General features: G+C 36.0%; 1 protein-coding gene across 3 annotated transcripts; it reads right to left on the minus strand.

The window, feature by feature from the left end:
- Window positions 1-8,978: 8,978 nt before the first annotated feature.
- On the minus strand, window positions 8,979-15,057 carry LOC111888162 (PTI1-like tyrosine-protein kinase 1). Of its 3 annotated transcripts, none has more exons than XM_023884305.3 (8): window positions 14,737-15,057; window positions 14,063-14,213; window positions 13,672-13,922; window positions 13,448-13,574; window positions 12,258-12,396; window positions 10,857-10,989; window positions 10,669-10,755; window positions 8,979-9,383 (listed from the first exon to the last, which is right to left on the minus strand). In XM_023884305.3, exons 2-8 carry the CDS (start codon window positions 14,154-14,156, stop codon window positions 9,252-9,254), a joined length of 963 nt encoding a protein of 320 aa, XP_023740073.1. In that variant the 5' UTR covers window positions 14,157-14,213; window positions 14,737-15,057; the 3' UTR covers window positions 8,979-9,251. The 3 variants fall into 3 exon arrangements, with proteins under 3 accessions (XP_023740073.1, XP_023740066.1, XP_023740060.1); XM_023884298.3 differs by having other exon boundaries at window positions 12,123-12,396; window positions 14,063-14,169; window positions 14,737-15,054; XM_023884292.3 differs by having other exon boundaries at window positions 12,123-12,396; window positions 14,737-15,053.
- Window positions 15,058-24,631: the final 9,574 nt, after the last annotated feature.

Raw genomic sequence — 24,631 nt, forward strand, 5'->3', positions numbered from 1 at the left:
CAAGAACAGACTCGACGAGTTGTTCATACAACTCGGCGAGTCACAGCATAAAGTGTTCATCGGATGAAGATGAACTCGGTGAGTTGTTCATACAACTCAGCGAGTAGGATGAAGAACTTGGACATCAGTTTAGAAGGAGAACTCGTCGAGTCAACGCCTAACTCGACGAGTAGAGACGGGATACAGGTCAATTGATTGAATATGGACTCGGCGAGTTGGAGAGCCAACTCGGCGAGTCGGGTCAACTGAAAGTTGACTCTGACCTTGGCTTATGACTTGGTCAGGGGTAAAATGGTCATTTTACCCCAAGGGACAGTTAGCAGTGATTGATTGAGTGTTTTGTGGTAATTATAGCCGGAGGATTTCCAGAGCAGCAGCAACAGGCAGTTAATTCCCACACAGATCAGCAGCTACGTCGAGGTGAGTTACCTTCCAGTAGCGGTGGGTCTACGGCCACAATGCCGGCCCACCAGTAGGAGTTGTATGTAGATGATTGTATTTGTGATATTCATCTAGGGATTACTACTACCTGTGTTATGTTTATGTGCTAGTGACAGTAGGGGGAGATAGTCCCCAAGATATCCGGTCGGTAGGGTCGAAGGGGTAGTCATACCCAACCATGCTAGATAGATTCTGATATTGTGATACATGTTATGTGGTTGTAGTATAGGGGAGAAATAGTTCCCCAGTATCCGGTCGAGAGGACCGAAGGGGGGGCCAGCACCTAGATATGCCAGGCAGTATCTAGTCGAGAGGACCGAAGGGGAGGCCAGCACCCAGATATGCTAGGCAGTATCCGGTCGAGAGGACCAAAGGGGAGGCCAACACCCAGGTATGCTAGGCAATGTCCGGTCGAGAGGACCGATGGGGTAGGTCGGGCACCCAAATATGTCTGACAATATGTGTATGTTATGTGATTATATGGTATGCGGTACAGTGGGGGAACTCACTAAGCTTCGTGCTTACGGTTTTTAGTTTTGGTTTCAGGTACCTCTTCTTCGAAGGGGAAGGAGCCGGCACGGTAGCGGTACATCACACACACGCTTTGCTTTCCGCATCATGAGATCCTCCTGGGAATTTGTACTCTGACACTTTAATGTTTTATAAAAATGTTTCTAGACATGCAGTATCTTTTGTGAAATGATATCATCGTCGAGCCTTTTATTTTTAATGTTTTGCCATGTACTTGTTTTAAAAATGAAATTTTTGGCTCGTATTTTTTGGGGCGTTACAGCTTGAATCTAGAGTTGAATGACTTGGACATGCTGTGGTTGGAGCTGGAGTTGGCTTACTTGGGCATGTGGCTTTGTTGTGGCCAATTTGGTGGCAAATGGTACATCTTAGAGGAATGCCTGCCCTTGACACAGTATGCCTTGTGTGCCCACTTATCTCTCTTTCTGCCTGATCTCTTTTCCTTTTGACACATGGCCTGCCAGGTAACCTCCTCTTTAATGGAGGAAAATAGTATGAAGTCCTTCAACATGTGGCCACTCAGAACTGTCATTGAGTGGATGGATGTTATACTCATAGCTACTAAGGAAAGAGGCTTTAGTATAGGAGTTGGATACAAAAGCCTCCACATCTAGGTTCAATGATGAAATTGCTGATATGGCATGTACACATGGAATGCCTGTGAGTTGCCAGCTTCTGCATCCACATGCCCTCTGATTCAGATCAACAACATACCTCTCATTTCCTGAGAACACTTCAAATTCTTTGTAGCCACTCACATAAGGTACCCAAAATCTGTCAATATACAAGAAGATAGTCAGTTACCATTATAAAACCTATGTATAAATAATGAAATAGTTACTAACCTTTGCGATTCTTTCAAATCCTTTGTTTCCCTTCTGATACTTGGGCATATGTCCAAATCCCAACTCAAACCATTTTGCTTCTGCATCCATAACCTCTGCATTGCCCAACATCTTATGTCCTCCAACATTGTTATCAATGGTTTCCTTCTAGCATCAAGTACAACACAATTGAAACTTTCAGAAACTCCATTCTCTACTGCATCACAATCCATACCCTCTCTAAAAAAAGCCTTTGACCAACACCTTGGATCCCTTTCTATGAGATAGTCATAAGCCCTACTTTCCAAGGACTTAATCTCATTCATTGTTGCTTCAAACTTAGATATAGTTGTTGCATTCATAGCCCTCCAAAATGGTTTAAAGTATTGTTCTCCTTTAAATTTTTTGTGGAAATTAGCTAGAATATGTCTAGCACATAATCTATGCTCCACATCAGGAAGTCTTTCCTTCACAGCTTCAAATAATCCCTGATTCAAACAATAAAATGATTCGTTAATTAAATGACCAAAACAGTTAAAGTTAATTGAACAAAATAGAATGATTACCTTGTGGCCATCTGAGAGGATTGTAATGCCATGACCATTCCCCCCTCCAATGTCTTCCATCAGGTTGTCCAAAAACCATTTCCATGTCCTTTTGTTCTCAACATTGACTACTGCCCAAGTTAAGGGATAGATGTTATTATTAACATCTCTACCCACTGCTGATATGAGCTCCCCTCTACAAACACCCTTAAGAAAGCAACCATCAACCCTAATTACCTTTCTGCATCCATCTAACCACCCATCTACAACACCTTTAAAGCTAACATAAAATTATCAAACACCACAGTATTATCAGGTTGTGGCTCCAAGAACACCTCAACATGTGAACCTGGATTAGCCCTTCTGATTTCAGCTGCATAATCCCATAATTTGGCATAATGTTCTTTCAAACTTCCCTCAACTTCAGACAATGTTAAATTTTTTGCATTCCTACACTGCCCAACACTCACATTAATGTTTTATCTCTTAGATACTAGTGCTTTCATTTTCCTCAAACTTAGTTTAGGACTCTCCAAAACATCATTCACAAATTGTTTTCCTATCCACTTATATGTTACAATTGAACCAAGTTTGAATGCCCTAGAACACTTGTGCTCTGTTATAAGAGACTTAATCTGAAAAGTGTGTTCCTCTTTCATCCAGGAAGCATACAATCTAAAAGGGCATGTGGGATGCTTTCCTTTACAACACCTAACTAGCAACCTAGTCTTGCCATTCTTTTCATACCACAGATCATAACCATTTGCTACTGCATAGCAACTAAGAGAGTATTTAAGTTCAGCAGTAGTAGAGTATTTCATACCTAATCGAGGCTTCATCTGATTCCATTCTTGAGTATGATCATGTCTTGGGTAGATAGGTCGTATTGCATTATGATCTTCTTCAACCAAGTCATCATTCTGTATTGGAAAAAGTTTGTTGAGGAATGGATCATTGAAATTCCTTTTGAGTGATATAACTTCATCTTCCTCTACATGTTGAGCTTTCAGACCATCTTCTAAAATGGAGTCGACATCATCAATAGAAACCAAATCTTCATCTTCAAGTTCTGCTTCTTCCTCCTGAATCCAATCAAACAAAGGTTCATGATGATGATCCACATACACATCTAATCTCTTCTTTTCATTCATATCTCCAAGAAACTCGTTAGAATCGCAGTCATTCTGAATAGCATGTAATCCCTCCGACAACCTCACTTCATGTGGACAGTAATACACATCTCTATATCTTCCGTTAGTAAGCTTTTCAAGAAAGGGGATGAAATCACCGAAGTTCATCTTCTTCACAACCGTCTGAGGTACCGAAGCTTTTACTCCATCAAAATAAATCAACGGGGTAGGTGTAAACAACCCTTGATAGTGTACATCAACGATCGTATCCGCATCTTCTGCCATTGTTGATTGTAATTGTGAATCAAGAACTTTGAGGGATTATCGACTGAGTGAATGGAGGAATGGCTTATTAAATGAGCCCTAATTGTCGTTTTATCCACGTATGATGACACATATTCAATTCATTTCAAGAAAATAATATCAAAATGTTATATGACCAGTATACCGGCTATACCAGGTCAAAAGGATTGAACAATTACAAAAAATCGAATATAAGGGCTTAATTTACAAAAAAAAAAAAAAAAAAAAAGAATAAGGACGAAATATGTACATTTCAAAAGGTAACTTACCCTCTCAAGTCATTTTCCCTATTCATAATTATTTATGGCTAAAAATAAATTTTGATATAATGACTTAATGTGTTGAGTAAAAAACTATGATCTTTCGAATGTATTAAGACACTAATCATTTACCTATTAGTTGTTCTTTCTTGTTCCAACAAATTTTTTTCATGTTAAAATTGATAGATATCAAATAAGATTGTTAATCTTTTTAGAATTTTTATAGCAACCGTCCCTCGTGCATAAGTCAAAATGCATGTTTAGTTTCTATTTTCAAAAATTAACTCGGACCGTCCTTGTTTGATTAAAATTACATGCTTCATCCAAGGTTGTTAAGATCGGGATCCTAGGTAGGATCGTTTTTTGGGTTTGCAAGATCGGGATCGAAATTTTAAGATTCCACAAAATAAAACATTATTTAAATTTATAATTTTAAAACATGAAAAATATTCCATACATTCATTTTTTTGTTCAAAAGTTATAAAAACTTCAAAATATTAATCATAAGTCACAACACAAAATGATAAACGATAAATTGGTAAAGGGTAAAAGACATAAAATGGTAAAAAAATCATTTTCCTAAAAAAAAAGGGAAGGTAGGATCGGATCGGATCCCGATCTTAGGATCCTACCCCAAATACGATTCGTTGACGATCCGACTCATTTTTTATACATGGGATTAGGGGCGAGCAAAAACTGCACCACAACTAAAATTAACCGCAACCGCAATAAAAACCGATGGTGAAGTTTTCTGTTTTTCAAAAACCGCAAACTTGTGGTGCGGTGCGGTTATTAGTTTTCAAAAACGCCAAAAAAAAACCGCACCGCACCGCATATATTATATACAATTTTTTTTATTAATTATTAATATATTAAATATTAAAAATAAGACAAGTTTCATGAGTGAAAGATGAATAAAATACTAGAAGACAAAAGTGTTGGTTTTTTGTTATGTTTAATTTTGAAAAATAGTGAGATTAGACAATTTTAAGAAATTTATTATTAATTACTATTGATTTGACTTTTTAAGATAATAATTGTTTGTGATTTAAGTTAATTATATTATACCTTATGTTTTTTTTATTACACGTAATATGTTTGAACTCTTAAAGCCGTTTGAGCTCTAAACTGTGGTTAAAAATCACATAAAATAACTACACCAAATACATGCGGTTAATAACCGCAACACAGAAAAAACAAAACCGCACCGCAAAAATAACCGCACCAAGCGGTTTTGAAAATGGATTAACCGCATTTGCAGTTAATGGTGAGGTTTTGACTAATAATCGCACCGAACCGCACCACGCTCACCCCTACCTCGTACGATCATACGATCAGGATTGCAATTTTGACAACTGTGGCTTCATACCTCATTAGTGTAAATTTGCACACTCTATCCCTTAGGAGACATAAAATGAATATTATGAGCATGTTTGGGATTGCTTTTAAAACAACTTTTGTCTTTTAACTTTTTTCAAAAAGTTAAAAAATAGTTAAAAGATGTTTGGGTAAAGAAAAAAATCTTTTAAAATTACTTTTTATGTAAAAGGAAAAGTTAGTGTTTTAAAAGTCACAAAATCATATTTTTTTTTTGACTTTTGGGACTTTTTAACATAAAAAGATGACTTTTACCTAAAAGCAAATACAAATACATTTTTAAGGTTTTCTTTTGGAAAAAGTCATTGGTCAAAAAGTCATTTTACAAAAAGGATTTTTAACATTAAAAAGTAATCCCAAACACCCTTATGTTATTTTGTATTTCTTTTCCAGTTAATTTATATGTTATAATTATTACTTCATCCGTCTCAAAATTATTGTCCACAGACAAAAAACATACAAATTAAGGAAACATTAATTACCATTAACTTTAATAAATGAAATCATAATCGTACCATTTTGTTGCATATAATTTCATGATAGGTTAACTAATAAAGAGGTGTATTTTGGTAAAAAAAAATGTTTATTTTTAAAAGTAGACTATTATTTTGGGACAAATCAAAAGGGAAACATATACTATTAGTATGGGACAGAGGGAGTATTAATTTAAAAATAAAAGAAAAAAACCCCAACATCCCCATAACCCCTTCCTTTACTCATTTTTCTTACTCCCTCTTTTGTTAACTCTTGAAAAACCACTGATCCACCATTTTCGGCCAATCGCCACTGGAGCACACCTCTTAACGTCAAATTTCGGTCACTTTTCTTTTTGTAGCCTCCTGTATTCACACATTCATACAGAATCATCAACCATTTCTTTTTCCTGAACATCGCCACCTTCTATGTGAACCACAGGAGCATTGGTCGCCCATCACGAAACCCAACCTCTACACCACCAAAAACAGTAATTGTTGTTGCAACCACCCTCGAAAATCATTGCCTTCAAATGCCAACACCTAACCATCAAACCTGGTGTTGAATACTAACAACCATGTGTGAACCTTACATTCACCAAAATCGCCTAAAACTGCCACCAAATCATCCCCTAAAAACCATCTCAAACACCGCCTCAAATGCGATCCTCTCTTTGTCTCCTTTATTGATGGAGAAGATTTGGGTACGATTTAAACTTGCTTCTCGGATCTCAATCTCCATCTTCTCTGATTTACAGGTTTATGGTTCGTTTTTTGAGGTTTGAATGATGACTAGTGATGGTTGTAGGAGGTGCTGAGAAAAGAATAAAGGAATTTTGGAAAAGGAAAGGGGGTGATTTTGGTGGAGTATTCTTCATTTTTTTTTTTTTTAATTTAAAATGATCAATGAATAAAAGAAAATTAAAAAATAATTTATTAAGGACAAAAGATTTTTTATGTCAAGAGAGATGAATTGTGTAAATTTAAATAAACAACAGATAATCCAAATTAATCTTTGAAAATATGAACTTGTGTTTTAACATATGCATACGATTGTAATTTACTATAGAAAATAATAATCATTTATTTTCAATAGTTTTCTAATCTAAAAAAGTGACAAAAGACAAATATCATTTTCTCATTCAACCACTTTTCTTGACCCCGAGAGAAATAAAAAAGTTACACAAGCGACCCAAATGTAAATATATTTGCAGTTTATCATGACACCCACAAAAAAAAAAATCCATTCTTGAACATTCCGTTCTAAATATCGTCCAAATAAAAATTTTAACATTTCCTTGTCACCAATCATTAGAATAATTGACTATTTTCATATTTGACGAATCAAAGAGATACAACCATGTAATATTCATGGGAAAGAGTGCAAATTGTCAAATTGTGTCTTGATGAACCAAAAAAAAGGCTTAAAAACATAGATAAACTAAAAAGGGTTTTTGACACTGTAGCAAACAAAGTTTGATACATTTACATTTTTAGTCACTTAAGGTTTTTTTTTTGCATAAAAGACCATTAAAGTTAAATTTTACCTATTAGATACATCATTATATAACCTGATAAAGAAGAAGCCGGTTACTTTTATGACGTGACATTTTAAATTATATTTTTTTTATATCTTTTTTTTGATGTGGCATTTCTTTATATCAGTTTTGTTATAGAACAAATCAATTGCGAAACATTCGTTGTTCACACTCTCATCTTCTTCACCATCTATTACATCCTTATCCTTGTTGTTCATGTCCACATCTTCTTCACCTCCTCATATAAATCAGGTTCTAATCAATGTTTTAAACCTAGAAATTTATATTGTAATCGTTTTATTCTACTAGTAATTTTACCATCAAAAACTCCCCAATCCGCCTATCGGAGATGTTCATGATTCTTAGATCCCTCAGCAGAAAAATATCCCAACGACAAGTACATTGAGAAAAAAATCATCTATCAAAGCCAAGAAACACACCTTTAAAAAATCTGGAAAACACACCATCGTTCATGTCTGGTTCTGTTCTTCAGCCTATCACACCTATCACTATCTCGCACCTATCACTATCGCTGACCTTCAAAATCAGACCTTTTACAACTAAATGGAATCAATTTCAAAAATTGATGCCTCTCATCCTCCTTCCTACTAGTTCAGAATATGAACAAGGTGTGTTTATGTGTTCATGTGTTTCAAGGAAAAGCCAAAATTGATTTCTTCTAAAAATCGAGCTTAGTTTGTAGATTTCTTCCGAATTGATTTCATATACTAGAAAACAGCCATGGAAGCCACAGTTTCTAACCTGAAATTGATCGATTTAATTTAGGGTATTCCATGGATTTGAAGTATTTCTCACCGAAACCATAGTAGTCGTCTTGATGGAAATAGTAGCAATGGTCTTCGTGAAGATCGAGTGGGATGGAGGGGGACTATTGTTGGATTTTTTCATAGAGATACAAGAGTGAGCAGTCATAAATATGAAACTGAATATGAACAAGGTTATGGCCTTGATTGGTTGCTCGTGTTTTTGTGTTTTCATTCCTCTTTCTTCAATCGATTGTAGGTTTAAATCGATGGGTCTAAAAAGAACTCAAATCCTTCCTTGTTATGATTCATGTTTTGTTGGAGCCCTAGAATTTTGAGAGGAAAATACATACAAGGGGAGAGATTATTTTGAAGGGTGAAGATGGCCTGCAGAAATGAGGAAAATGAATACAGAAGAAGATAATGTTGATGGATCCCTAAGAGAGAGAGAGAGAGAGAGAGAGAGAGAGAGAGAGAGAGAGACCTCAAACATAAAACATGAAATGGAAAAATAAAAGCCACGTGGATGAAGTTTTGATTTCTAATTTTGTAAAAAAAAAAAAAAAAAAAAACGTGTACTATGGTTTACCGGTGAAACCGGAATTATATTGGATGGTTACTCTATTTAACAGGTAAAACTTAACTTTGATGGTCTATTGTGCACAAAAAAAACTTGAATGACTAAATGTGTAAATGCTATCAAACTTTGTTGCGCTACAGTGCCAAAAACCCAACTAAAAACACCAACTCTTTCATCTCATAACAATAAACAAAACCAAAATCAATACAAGATCGCAGAAAACCTCAATAATATAACAAATCACAACAAAACCAAATTCAAAACTCTCACATTATTCATAAAATTCCATCAAACAAAAAAAACGGCTCAACAATACTTCTCAAATGCAAGAATCAAACGGATAAAACCCTATACGTATATATATGTTATGTATGTATATGTGTATATATATAAAGGTGGCAAAAGGTAGAATCTACAGATGAACACACCACCAACCAATGTTTGTTTTCCCATTGAAGTTGAGAATTTTTCATGAATCAAGATTTTCATTCTGTTAAAATCTCAGGTGCTGTTGGTGGAGAAGCCTTTAAAAGTGGTTGAAGAGCCTTCACAACAATGCTCATGTTTGGCCTAAACTCGGATTCATATTGCACACATAATGCAGCCACAGCTGCTAACTGCATCATCAAAATAAATAAAACCATTGACTCAGTCACATTACATGATGTGTATCTATCAATACATGCATACATACATACATAACTAAGTTCATATGAGAATGATACGTCATGTGTGAATGTAAGAACAATTTTGGAGCATCAGTTTAAAAAAATCAATGATTCTGATTGATTCTTGAGTATTTAAAACTTTCCTAGATTAAAGGGATTTAATTATAGATAAGAATTGATTAAGATTTTTATCAAAACCATGGATTCTTTAGATTTGACGCTCTAGAATCATTCTTAGGCTGTGTTTGGCAGACTAGATGAAAAGCTAGCTGATAGCTGGAAAACTAGTTGGTAGCTAAAAAGCTAGCTGCCAGCTTATAAGCTAGTCTAAGGCTATGTTTGGCGTGTTAGCTGAAAAGCTAGCGGTTAAATAAAAAAGCTAGCTTATAGCTGAAAAGCTAACCGATAAAAAATGATTTTTGGTAAAACTAGCTGAAATATATAAAATTACATAAAAGGACATTTAAGAGCATTTGTTTCTATAATTAATTAAGAGGTATACTAGGAAAATTTAAAAAAAAAAACTCCTAAAAAGCTAGTCTAAGTAGCTTTTCAAAATGCTAGCTTATAAGCTACTTTTTGGCTTGCCAAACACAACATAAAAAAGCTCGAAAAATAAGTCAGCTTATCAGCTAGTTGTGATGCGCCAAAAATAGCCTAAGGCAATGTTTGGCGCGCCACAGCTTAGCTTATTTTTCGAGTTTTTTTTAAGTTTATCATTTTTGGCATACCAAAAAGTAGCTTACAAGCTAGTTTTTTAAAAAGCTACTTAAACTAGCTTTTTATGAGCTTTTTAAAATTTTCCAAATATACCCCTTAATTAACTATAGAAACAAATTCTTTTAAATGTCATCATTTTATATCTTTCAGCTAGTTTTACCAAACGTCATTTTTATCAGCTAGCTTTTCAGCTATCAGCTAGCTTTTTATTTTTCAACTAGCAGCTAGCTTTTCAGCTAGCACGCCAAACATAGCCTAAATAGATTTTTCAAAAGCTAACTTATCAGCTACTTTTGGCTTGTTAAACATGACAATTTAAAAACAACTCGAAAAATAAACTTAGCTTATCAGCTAGCTGTGATGCGCCAAACACAACCTTACATTCACAAAATATCTATGATTCTCAATATATATATATATATATATATATATATATATATATATATATATATATATATATGTATATTTGAAGAGAGAGAGAGAGAGAGAGAGAGAGAGAGAGAGAGAGAGAGACCTTTGCAACTGCCTTTGGAGGATATTCTCCCTTGAGCTTTGGATCTACACATTGTTTAACCTTGTCTTCGCTTAGCCTTGGAGTAGCCTATTTAAGCAGAAAGTAATAAATGATCACATATATCACTAGTAGTGTAAGACATTGTTTGCCAACTTGAGGGGCAAAATAGGAATTAAACAAAAACCCACCCAAGTGACAAGGCTTTGTTGTCCACGTGGCATTGTGTGATCAACAGGCTTCCGGCCAGTTAAAAGCTCAAGAAGAACAACACCAAAGCTATACACATCACTCTTCTGTGTTAATTGCCCAGTCATCGCGTATCTACACAAGTATTTAATTTTAATTTTAAAACATTAAGTTGAAAAATAACTATTTACTAAAAGATAAAATACATATGCGTTGAGGAATTATCTTTTTGGGTTCTTTCAATTTACCGATAAATGTTACAACATTAAGTGTTTTTTTTTTTTTTTTTTTTTTTTTTTTTTTTCATTTACTTGTATGTAATTGAAATGAAAAAAAGGGAAAAATAAAGAAAAACACAACATGCTTTCATGATTTTATTGATTTAGCCACTATAACTGATTTTTGTAGTGATTAAATTTAAAGCATTTTACTTTTTAGACCGATTGAAAAACTAATTTTCCCACTTATATGGTTTTTAAAAAGATTAAAATACAGAAAAGCACAATGTAGTTTTAACATTTTATCAAATTAAGTATTTAACCACAAAACTGTTACTTTCTTGATGAATATTATAGGAATTGGTATGTAACCAAATCGAAAAATAAATAAATAAATAAATAAATAGTTCAGTGGCTAAATGATAAAAAAAAAATAATAGTTCGGTGTCTTCAAGTTGCCAACAAACTGATTTTACGAAATAAAAAGGAAATGAACTTCTTTTTTTGGTTATACTTTCTATATAAGGTACAAAATCTTCTTTTTCAATTTTACACTTTTGGCCCAAATTCTGAGTTGTTTTACAAATTCACCCCAAAATTAGTTTTTCTTTACAAATCAACTTTTCAACAACATTTTTTTAATTTTTATATGCAAATGTAAAAAAAAATTGTGCAAAAAGATATAATGTCATAAAAAGTTGTAACAAAAAATTTGAAATGTCATACAAAAAATGTTGTAAATTCCTTTTCTATACCACAAAAAGTAAACCGTAAAGAAAAAATAATTTTGAGGTGAATTTGTAAAAACAAAAGTTTGGACCAAAATCCAAACCCTGGGCCAAAAATGTAAAATCATAAAACAACATGCCATACTAAGTTTGTTTCCATTTTATATCAGTAAAACCGGTTTCTTGCAAACTTGAAGAAACTAAAAACACTTTCTTTCACACAAAAACAATGTTATAAACTTATAACTTATAACTTAACCCTATTTCATAATAACAAAAAAATAAATAAAGAAAAGTTAAAAGTGATTAATTAATTAATTACTCTGGTGCATGATAGCCAAAGGTGCCCAATACACGAGTAGAATGCAATCGAGCAGCCATGTCTGGTGATTGATTTGAAAGATTAAAGTCTGCAATTTTGGCTTTTAAATCTTCAAATAAAAGCACATTGCTTGACCTTATATCTCTATGAATTATACAAGGTTGAGCCTTTTCATGTAAATATTCAAGCCCTTTTGCTGCATCAACTGCAATCTTTACCCGTTGCATCCAATCAATCACTGGCCCTGGTTGTGCTCCTTGCACCCCTTTCCTACCTTCATGTCATATTGTCATTTTCAACATTTATATATTTACGAAATTGCCACTATATGACTAGATTTTTCATAAGTTATTGACTTAGATGATTAGAGAGGGGAAATGCCATAAAAAACCTTGGGTTTTGTAACTTTAGGTCCGTTAATGCCTCAAATTTGCAACTTTTTTTTTTCGATTTTACCCTTTTTGGAAATTTATCTGGTGAAATTTTTTTTTTTTTGACAAAGTTAAGGACTTTTGATGAACTAGAATACGAAACTTAAGGGGTTTTATGAAGTAGAAAAAGGGTAAAACGGTAAAAGCAAACATTTATGCCAAACGTAAGGGCTTTGATAAACCAGAGGGGGAAATTGAAAAAGAAAGGTGGAATATCAAGTTTTGATGAAACTAAAATCCGCAAAAGGGTAGAACTGATAAAAACTTGCAAACTTAAGGGTGTGTTTGGCTTTTTGGTTTTTAGAATGTTTTTGGGAGAAATGGAATTACTAATTAGTAGGAGGAATTGGAATATGGATGAATTGGAATTTGAAGGAGTCATTATATGTCATGCATTTGTTAATAATTTTTATGAATAAGTATTTCTCATACAAAAAAATTATATAGAAAAAAGAAGGTTTTTTATGTTAAAATATGTTTTTTTTTTTTGTATAAAATATGATTTTATAAAGCAACAAAAACATATTCAAAACAAAATTTTGAAAAAAAAAGATGTAAAAAAACTAAATTTAGGAAGAACTCATAACCAAATTTTGAAATATAGGCCAAAAGTGTAAATTCAGAACCAAATTTGTAATGAAATTTAAAATCTAAGCTTTTGAAAGTGGGATGACTTGTGGGTAAAAGGGTCAAAATGAATACAATTACCGGTTTTTGAGACTTAATTATTTCTTGCATATATTATAGTCCTTTAACAAAAATGGAAGAATGGATATGAATTCCTTCCACCCTCCTTAGGATTGTTGAAATCCATGGATTTTGACAAAACTAACCAAAAAAACCACGGAATGGAATCTCAAATTCCAATTCCATGAACCAAAATTGTTTACATACCATGCAAAATGTCATGTAAAGATCCCATGGTTGCAAATTCATAAGCCAAAACACGCACATTTCCTTCAACACAATAACCGAGCAACTCTATAAGATTCTCATGCTTCAACATTGAGAACATGGAAACCTTGAAATTAAAGAAAAAAACATAACAAGATTATTAAATAAATACTCAAAAAAAAATAACCATTTTGATGCAATAATTTTTAGTATTGTTGGCATACCTGAGACAAAAACTCATTATTTGATTCAGCCTCAGTAGAAACATCAAGTTTTTTAACAGCAACAGTTTTTCCATTATTTAAAGTTGCAAAATAAACTCTTCCATATGAACCTTCACCAATTAATGCCTTTGATCCAAAATCATCGGTTTTTTCTTTAAGTTCTTCTAATGAAAGTTCAGGAACTTCTATTGGTGGAGCTGTTTTTTGCACTTCAGGTTTTATAGGAGATTCTTTTTGACCCTTTTGATGCCCTATATTACATGGTATATATAAATAACATTATAAAGATCATATACAATTGATTCATATAAAAGTTGTCAATTTACAATTCCAACAATTGTTTTTCTTTAACTCAAATACCAAATAAAAATTATGACAACATATTACATACCATCTGTGTAATCAGTGGGATTCTTTATGGGATCATTGTGATTTGATGAATAAGACTCTTCAACTTGACAAGTGCAACACAACCACCTCCGCATCCTATTTTTCTTCCTTAAATTTGAAATCCCACACACTTATCAATATGCTGACGTGGCCTATTTGCAGAAAAAGACCATTTTTTTAAAGAAATATCCACAAAGTTTCCATTTTTAGGGAAAGCGTAGTTACTTGAGTTGAAAAGAAACTTCACCAGAAACAGAAACATGGGACATCAATGGTAGATGTTTATAACATTGAACATGTTATATATTAATGAGGAATTGTAGATTATCTATCAAATAAGAAGTGTGATCTAACATTAAGCGAATACACTAACACTAACAAAACGAAATTGGATTTTAAGTTTCTTCAGCAATGTGATATTGGAACCACAAGTCCACGAATCAGGTTAGAATACGTAAATCAGAAAATCAAAAGTGTGAAAAACAGACAAACATTCAACCAAGAAACCCCAAATGGGAGATCAATCTAAAGATTCAATCTTTTTAGTAAAAATCAAAAAAGACGATCCTCTTTCGATCAAGATGGTGGAAGAATTGATCACAAAATCACAAGACACTATGCTGCCATCGACAGACCGATGTGGAGAATTCAAAAGATCACAAATTGCAAGATTACCTGTCGTTTCTGTGGGCTTGAACTGTGTCGTTGGCTTCCTCGATTTAGGGTTTTGTGTTGATTATGTTTTCCGGTGATTGAATATTAGGAAACACAGATAAGCACGAAAGACGAAGAGAGAGAGAGAGAGAGAGAGAGAGAGAGAGAGAGAGAGAGTTTAAATTGGTCTCCCCTACAGTTCCCTATCTGTTCTCAGAGTAGTTCGATTCGTTAGCATTCTTTCTCTCTCCAAATGAAAAGGGAGAAACAGCCTAAAAGTGAAGAAAGAGAGCGAAAGGAGGGGTGGTGACTTTTTGGAGCATTTCTTTGTCGTCAAACAACACTTTTCTAACTTCGTTTCATTGTTACTCCATTTTTAGTGATTTTGCCATTTTACACTTTTGAAATGCCGTGTGTTTTAATGCTATTGGATAACGATTTGAAATGGTAATTGATTTTTGTATTTGTACACATTTAATTTAATTAATCAATTATTTTCTATGATTTATTTATTAATGAACTTTTTAAAATTGTTCACAGTTATTATTATGAACGATGATAAAAGGTTTTACCGATTGCTATGCTAACATCTCCATGGTTGGTCCAAAGAATTCATTTTAAATATTGTCTTAGGCCCTAACGTATAACGAATTAAATTATATAAACTAAAGTTTTTCTAAAACGATGATAAACTTTAAAGCAATAAACATAGCAAAATCATAATATTTTAATGAGTAAATGACATATCGTAATAGTTAACCGACGACCGATGAAACTCTCCTAACATTTTTTATAGCAAATTGGTTGATTAACTCTTCATAGTCTATACTCTCTAAGATTTCTTTCTTGATAGATATCATCGTCAAACAGCTAACTCTTTCTTGGGTCATTGTGGAGCGTAAGTAAGATTTCAAAAACTTCAATTTCGAAAAAACTTCTTTCTGTAAATGTCGCCACTATTGGAATAGTTAACAATATTTTGTATGCAATGCTTGCATTTATGACATAATCAAATTCTTTCAAATACTTCAAACATCCATAGGTTTGCTAAATTAACTGGTTTCCAATGTCTCAAATGAATTCAACTCCATATAAAATTCCCCGATCGATCCACACAAGGTAAACCCTAAGTCTACCTTCTAAAACTAGAATTTAATCAAAATTCAACCCAGGCCAAAAGTTAACGGTCAAAGTCAAAGTCAGCAGCCCAATGTCAACTTATCCATCCTCACATCGTGACCGGTCCTTGGTAACGCCGTGAGATCTCACTCGGTTCGTTTCTATCTTATCCTGACTCAACTTAGTGAACTCAGAAATGAAAAGTCATCGGAGTTGACCTCACGTCGTGAGAAGCCTCCTCTCACGTCGTGAGCTCCAAGAAGCTAATATGAAAACGGGGTCATTCAACCCTCACATCGTGAAACTCCATGTCTCACGTCGTGAGAACAGTCTAAAGCCAAAAGTCCAACTTTTAAGTCCTTAGTCCATTAAGGCTTGAGCTCTAACCGTGTCGACCATTGCTAACTGCTCTCCTGTCAAATGATGGGTGCTTAACACCTCCTATCAATCCACACAAGGTAAACCCTAAGTCTACCTTCTAAATCCAGAATTTAATCAAAAGTTAACCCAGGCCAAAAGTTAACGGTCAAAGTCAAAGTCAGCAGCCCAATGTCAACTTATATATCCTCACGTCGTGAATGGTCCTTGGTAACGTCGTGAGATCTCACTAGGTTTGATTCTATCTCATCCGAATCAACTTAGTGAACTCAAAAATGAAAAGTCATTAGAGTTGACCTCACGTCATGAGAAGCCTCCTCTCACATCATGAGCTCCAAGAAGCTAATATGAAAACGGGGTCATTCAACCCTCACATCGTGAAACTTCATGTCTCACGTCGTGAGAATAGTCTAAAGCCAAAAGTCCAACTTTTATGTCCTTAGTCCATTAAGGCTTGAGCTCTAACTTTCCAAAAGGTCTTATAACTCCATAATGTACTGGAAAGTTGATGCTTTTATGACATATATGTCCATTACATGTCTAGATCTAATATGGGTCAAAAGTTGAAGAAAAGACATCCAACTTTCATGCAAGGTTCCAAAACTCAACCATTCACTAGATCTGAACTCCATATCACTCTTAAGACCCTAATAACTCATAAAGTTGCCAACTTTATGGTTTCCATTCATAAAACTTGCACAACCAAGAAGAAAAGTGGGACAAAACTTAAATTTAGACACATATAACAATAAAGGAGGAAGACTAGGGTTTTTGAAACAAAGAAAAGGTCCAAAATGACCAACGATCAAGAAAGGATGAAGAATAGGGTTCGTCTGAGGTGAAGAAGGGTTTTTGGGTTGCTAAGAAATGTTAAAATGGTTTTAGAGATGCTTAAATACGAATGAAACCCTAAAAGATCATGGGCTTGGGTTGCAGCAGCTCTCACGTTGTGAGCCTCTATGTCTCACGTCGCGAGACCAGTCCTAAACAAAAGTTCTCATACAACCTATCTCACGTCGTGAGGCTTACTTTCTTCCAACATCCAACATTTTGACTCCTTGAAAGCCTAATTCGATTCATCCTGTAAAATGGGTGTTACAACTCTCCCCGACAGACAGACCATTTTGAATCACTGCCAATTCATCTCCACTACGCAATCCAAATTAAGCATAAACCCTTTTAGCCCTGGAATACCTGGTTGTTTCCACTGGGAAACAGAATCCCTGGCCATTCATTACCACCAAAAACCCTTTGCTCGATAACCAGGCGACTCCCTGCTTGAGTCTCCAACTCTAGTACCATCTCGGGCTCATCTTGTTGTCCCTTATTTATAATTCTAAGGCAACCGAGACCTCCTTAGTCTTGTACTTACCTACCTATTAACCAATATACCAAAATTCCAACTGGTTGATGAGGTTGATAGCCTCACACAGTCGCACCACACGACTCGTAAACGAGTGTCTATCTGGCAAGAGCTGTCCTAGCTCGCCTATTGTAATGGCTCCAACAACCCTCCTATTCCAACCAAGGATAACATAAACAACCATTCATCATTGTTGAATTCTTCAATTGAGATCAAGGGTGACTCCCAACACAAGTCTCAACTCCCTTGCATCAACCGGGAACATGACTCCATCCCAAAATCCTAAGATTTACACTTGCATTCTATCCAAAATCCTCTGATTCTAGGGTGACCTTTCACTGAACTGAAATGTAAAGTCCCCAACCCACCGCAAAGGTTGACAGACTCACATCTGGTCCCTCTGTAAGACTCTGAATAAGGGTCCAACTAATAATGGCTACTCAAGCCTGCCCACTATACTGTTACCAACCAATGACCTCAGAATAATCTCACTCTAAACGCAACCCGATACGTTGCTCAAGCCAACCCTACCGGATCTCACCCACACTACACAATCGAACGGGCCCCATATTGCCTCAAATCCAACAATCCTCATACTACTCAAAGAGTGGTCCTCCATTCATACTATTTTCCTCGACATAGGCATGCGTTGATCTTTCCTCAGTCCAACCGACCACTCACACAATGACCTACCTCATACTGCTGGTGAATGCTACGATCCCATCGCAGACTTACAACACTTCCACAACTGCCTATCAACCTAGTGAATGCTATGGCTACCCCGTAGTCTTACAACACTTCCATCATGCCATGGACCCACCAATGATCTTACCGACCATCTAATATACCAACCATAACCATCATGAGTCAAACTCGCATTCGACTATAACCCAATCAGGTGTTCAGGTTATGCTTGGAACCCTAAAGCCTTCATCAAACACGGACAGGCAGAGAGGCTCTAACACCACCCTCAACCTGGATCCATACACACACCTACCATGCGTCATTACTGATGCACAAAGAAAATCGAATACCCATTCTTGTGCAACCTTTAGACCAAACAATTATCCCCCACTTGGATTCGACTGCGCTCTCCCAATCCACCAAAAGTTGATGGATTCTCAATCCATCTCACAACCTTAAGACACGAGTTGGCAAATACTCATTTGACACTTACGTTCTGAACAATCCTTTATACCTATCAATCGTGACAGATTTTCACCGGCTCAAGTTGCAATATTCCTTAAACTTGATGACTACTGATCTTATACCTACGATCAAACCCTTTCCTCGTTGCCTCGAAACCATGAAGAACCTTTACATATTCTTCATTCAAACCTAACATGCCTACCTTATGGAGTCCTTGAGTTCTTGCTGATACCACTAAAGATCGGACTGGCTGCTGGTCTCCTAAGTGGGATACTCAATCCTTTTCTAAACATGGCCCACGATATGCAAAATAGCATAAGAAAATTCTCAAGACCATCTTGAAGAATAATCAATTTCTAGGTGGATACTTAGATAGACCTCCCATAGCATCTCACACACAAACATATAATCATAAACACATTTTATAAGAGCATGTAGGAAGGAATACAGCTCATACCTGCAACGTCAACTAGTGGAACTTAGATCTCCTCGGCCTAGGACTGCAAAGCTCTGCTCCTCACCATAGGAACCTCCACTCTAACCTCGCAACCATCAATACTCTGTAAAGTGGCTAGAGCAGGTGCCCTTACTACTCCCCCATCAATTTTGGACAGTCGGCCTTCTTGTGGCCCACTTGGATGCAGTGAAAACATATCGAAATTGACTCTTGAGGGCACTCCTTATTGAAATGACCCATCTGTCCGCAAATAAAACATCCTCTTCCATGTCTCCCAACAGCCTCCCACATGGGTCCTCCTATACTTGGTACAATGCCCTGGCCCTACTGGCCTCCCAAATGCGAATACTGAGTCATGTGCCTCTTCGCCTGGCCTACTACAGTCTGAATCTGTTTTGCCTTCCTCTTCCTGAGGTGCTCCAAATCAATCTCCCGCTCATGGGCTCTAGCAATCAAATCATTCAGGGTCTTACACCCTGACATATTCACAAACTCCCTTGCTAACGGCTGCATTATGATAGCTAGCGCAACCTTCGCCCTAAACCGGGTCACAAAATCTCCCAAGGTATAGCCTCTAACTCAGTAAGCATAATAGATTATGCATTCTATTCCCAACAAATCCTTTTTGCATGATGCAAGAGATCCAAGGCAAACCAAACCTTGGCTCATATGGGATAGGGAATAGTGCGGAAGACACCCTCCATCTCCTTAATCCAATGCGAACTCAGAACCATGGTAGTCCTCCCACAATGCTTAAGAGTTGATATACAACTATGTCAACGGATGACGTGAAGGACTCATACATCCGTTCACCAATTGGCTCATCACTAGAGCCTACACCTGAGCCTGAACCAAAACCGGAACCTTCTCCATGCATGCTCATCACCATTCTGAAAAGCAATCATACACATGATCAAAACGTACCTAAATAATCCTCATCCCACCGATGCCCTAGATTCTCCATGACTCTCCTCGAGTCGAGTATGGATCTTGTTTTTTCAGTAGTACAGGCCCATTACTACCTTCCACACCTATCCATACTTTCCTCAAGAATCATCTCGAATCCTCCAAGTCACCTTCTCAAAGTGATACTCCAAATACCCGCTAAGCAGCGCAACCAACCCACTAAAGCACTTCCTAGGCTTTCCTAGGCTCCCGACTTCACCCTGCCATCAGCTGCTGAAGAACTCCCAATAATGTCAATTAACTACTTCATGAATACAATCACATGCAACAAATCTTAGATAATCATTCGAGTGAAATACTCATCCCTACAACGGTTAGACTCAAATAAAAGATACGCAATAGAGTGAAATCCATCACTCTGAGATTATTTAACCTTTGTAACATGTGACTTAACATATTCACTTAATAGTTAACTCAAATCACTAAGTGTTCCACAAATCACAAAGCAAGAAACATTCATGCAGTAACACTCCAAGCCACATGACAAACAAAGAACATTCAAAGTTCACTTACTACAACCCATGCTAGGAACTTCCACTCTCACCATCTGTTGCCTTATGCATGCAAATTATACACAATACAAGATCAATTAGATTGTCGAATAAAAGACTCTAGCCTAGGACCACAAACAACGAGGAATAGGAAATAAGGAAAAATTTGTCATTCTAGGGCTATATGATCCTAATCATATATAATTTTCAAAGCATACACATAGCAATTACTACTATCAATATATATTCCAATTCTAACATATCATTCAATCCTCTTAGGCTACAAGGCATCACATAACAGGCATATCCATCCAATCATCTGAAAGTCCATACTAGCATGCAACTCAAAAACTCAACCAATAAGGTATATAAACGTATCTCTCCTAGCATAAAATCCTAAGCAGATGCCTAGCCCAAATCTAGCATGAAATTCTCATAACATATAACATAACAAACATGTATGAGTATTATAGGAATCACTTACCCGAGCTCGGCTGATTGCACACACCACACCCCTTTCTTTTATTAGAAAGCCCTAAAGTCCTTTAATAAAATATTTATTTTATGAAAAAAAATTACCAAGCCCTCAGTTTGAGTTCAGACACACCCGAGAGTATAACAGAGTCCCTCAAACCAAGGCTCTGATACCAACTTGTAATTTCCCAAAAATTATAAGGTAAAATTTTCATTTTTAGTTCAAACCATAAACACCATTTAATCATTTGTATCATTCAAAAGTATAACAGTAAAAATAGTTATCAGAGTACAATTTCCAAAAATCATATAGTGTGGAAACATGGATGGATGCGCTGCAATCAAGCCGGACCATTCCCTCTCGAACCGAGAGTACCAGAAAAACATTTAAACATAAATTGTAAACCTGAAGCTTAGTGAGTTCCCCAAAATACCGCATAGCATATATATCTGACAAATCAAGGTTATGTTAGGTCTATTTCACCCTCGAGTCTATTTCAACTCATGTGTCGGCCCAAGGCCGCACCGGGTCTATTTTACACCCAAGTCTATTTCAACTCATATGTTAGTACAAGGCTATATCGGGTCTATTTCACCCTGGTATCTATTTCACCCCATATACATATAGCAAATGGGCACATAGGCAGACATACATATAGCAGGAGTCACAAAGACTACAAGCACATACAATCCTAGTGTCCTACAATATAGTGAGCAAACTCACCTGAATAACAAAGGCAACTAACACTCAGCTCAAAATCGTGCCGACCACTGCTAATAGCTCTCCTGTCAAATAATGGGTGCTTAACATCTCATGTCAATCCTCATAAGGTAAACCCTAAGTCTACCTTCTAAAACAAGAATTTGACCAAATCAACCCAATCCAAAAGTCAACGGTCAATGTCAACAACCCAATGTCAACTTATCCACCCTCACGTTGAGACGAGTCCTTGGTTACGTTGTGAGATCTCACTTAATCCGATTCCAACTCATCTCGACTTAACTCAGTTAACTCAGACATGAAAAGTCACCATAACTGACCTCACATCGTAAGAACCCTCCTCTCATGTCGTGAGCTCCAAGAAGCTAATATGAAAACGAAGTCATTCAACCATCACATTGTGAGACCCCATGTATCATGTCGTGAGTACAGTCTAAAGTGAAAAGTCAAACTTTTAAGTCCTTAATCCATTAAGTCTTGAACTCTAACTTTCCAGAAGGTCTTATAACTCCATAAATGCATTGGAAAGTCGATGCTTTTAATATTTCCAATACATGTCTAGATCTTATTTGGGTCAAAAGTTGAAGAAAAGACATCCAACTTTCATGCAAGGTTCCAAAATTCAACCATTCACTAGATCTGAACTCCATATCATTTTTAATACCATAATAACTCATAAAGTTGCCAAATTTATGGTTTCATCCATAAAACTTGCACAACCAAGAAGAAAAGTGGGACAAAACTTAAATCTAGCCACATATAACAATAAAGGAGGAAGCTTTGACACTTACAAACGTCCAACAGCAATGTGAGGATGACGATTCCTTGCAAGCTTCTTCAAAATATCACCACCTTCTTCTTCTTCTTCTTCTTCTTCTTCTTCTTCTTCTTCTTCTTCTTCCTTTTTCCTTCTTCCATGCAAAGAAAAGCTCCAAAATGACCAAAGATCAAGCAAGGATGAAGACTAAGGTTTTTCTAAGGTGAAAGTAGGTTTTGGGGCTGATAAGAAACGCTAAAATGGGTTTAGAGATGCTTAAATACGAAGGAAACCCTAAAATATCATGGGCTTGGTCTGCAACAACTCTAACGTCATGAGCCTCTATGTCTCACGTCGTGAGACCAGTCCCGGACAAAAGTTTTCATACAACCCATCTCACGTCGTGTGCCTCTATATCTCACATCGTGAGGCTTCTTTTCTTCCAACTTCCGACCTTTTAACTCCTTGAAACCCTGATGCGATTCATCCTAGAAAACGGGTGTTACACTTTACATTCTCAACATGACTTTCCCAATGAGTTTGATATAATGACTTAAGACTCCAAGATTTAACATTATCTTTCAAAATTTCTCACTTCTTCGTAAAATTTGCAAAGATAGTATAAATGCATTGGATGAGTCCAGAAAAGCTCTTTCCTTTAACATAACTGTTAGCCATATCACATAATGTAAGATTATGAGAATGACAACCATAATGAGTGTAAATTTAACGTCCCAAAAATAAGACCCAAAAATTTCATTTTTGATTTAATAAAACAATGTTTAAGACATCATCAAAAGACCCCAAATGTAACAATTTTATCAAAACATCACAATATCAGAGTAAACATTAAATGCGGAACAAAACATGTGTGTACTGCAATCACACCGAGCTCTTCCCTTTTGCACTAGAAGTACCTGAAACATAAAACTGAAAACCATAAGCACAAAGCTTAGTTATTTCCCCAAAACACCACATACCATAAATACATAAATAAACACATAATGGGACCCACATGACATCAAGCCCCACTCGGTATACATATCTTTCAGTCATCGGGCGCCGTCCAGTATATATATATATATATATATATATATATATATATATAAACATGTAACAGATAAACACATATCACATGTAATAATTACAAAGATAACTGGCATACATAATGGTCATCGGGCCTTACCCGACATCGAGCCCCCGCTCGACAAGCATACAATCACACAACATATGTAAGAGTCATGCAACCATCTAGCATCCTAACATAATAAAACATGGGTCGGCATTGGTGCCTTTGACCAGCTAAAACATAGTGAAGAAACTCACCTTACACTGCTGAATCTCACAGATAAATCTCTGGCTGTTGGCCCACTATAAATAATCCCTGTGTTATAATCACAAATAATATCCAATTAATAATTGGATCTCGACTCACACAATGAGTCAAAATCTAAGGTATAATACCTTATACTCATTCCTAAATTGGCCCAAGACCAAAGCCTAATTCAGATGTTCAAAAAGCTCAATTTCCAAAATAATCGTCCAAAGCCCAAATATGGCCCAATTTTCCAAATTGGGGCCAAAGACCATTATCGACCCAAAACCAAAGGAGCCCCACAGTACTTCCCAAAGGGCCAAAACAAAGGTCTAATGGTCCAACAAGGGGCAACTGAATAAATTTCCTCCATGGCCCAAACCGAGAATGCTAAGTCTATTTGGCCCATCTGCTGAGTTCGCGGGGCGTACTCAGCTGGTACGCTTAGCGTACCCACTCCGGGGTCAGTACGTGCAGCGTACTAGCTAGGTACGCCCAACATACTCCCCAGGTTCCTTAAAAAATCTATTAAGCACTTAATCTGCTCATCCATTACTTCATATTCTAGATCTAACTTCTTTAAGGTGACTTATGAAATCAAGTATGGCCTTGGCTCAGTTCCGACAAGGGATGAGAAAGAAGTGCCATGTGGTGTAACTAGTGTATGAAGTGTTTGTGTGACATGAAGAAGAATGGAGTTCAACTCTTCAGGATTAAATACATGCA

This window comes from Lactuca sativa, chromosome 2 (genome assembly GCF_002870075.4).
Source record: "Lactuca sativa cultivar Salinas chromosome 2, Lsat_Salinas_v11, whole genome shotgun sequence".
NCBI lineage: Eukaryota > Viridiplantae > Streptophyta > Magnoliopsida > Asterales > Asteraceae > Lactuca > Lactuca sativa.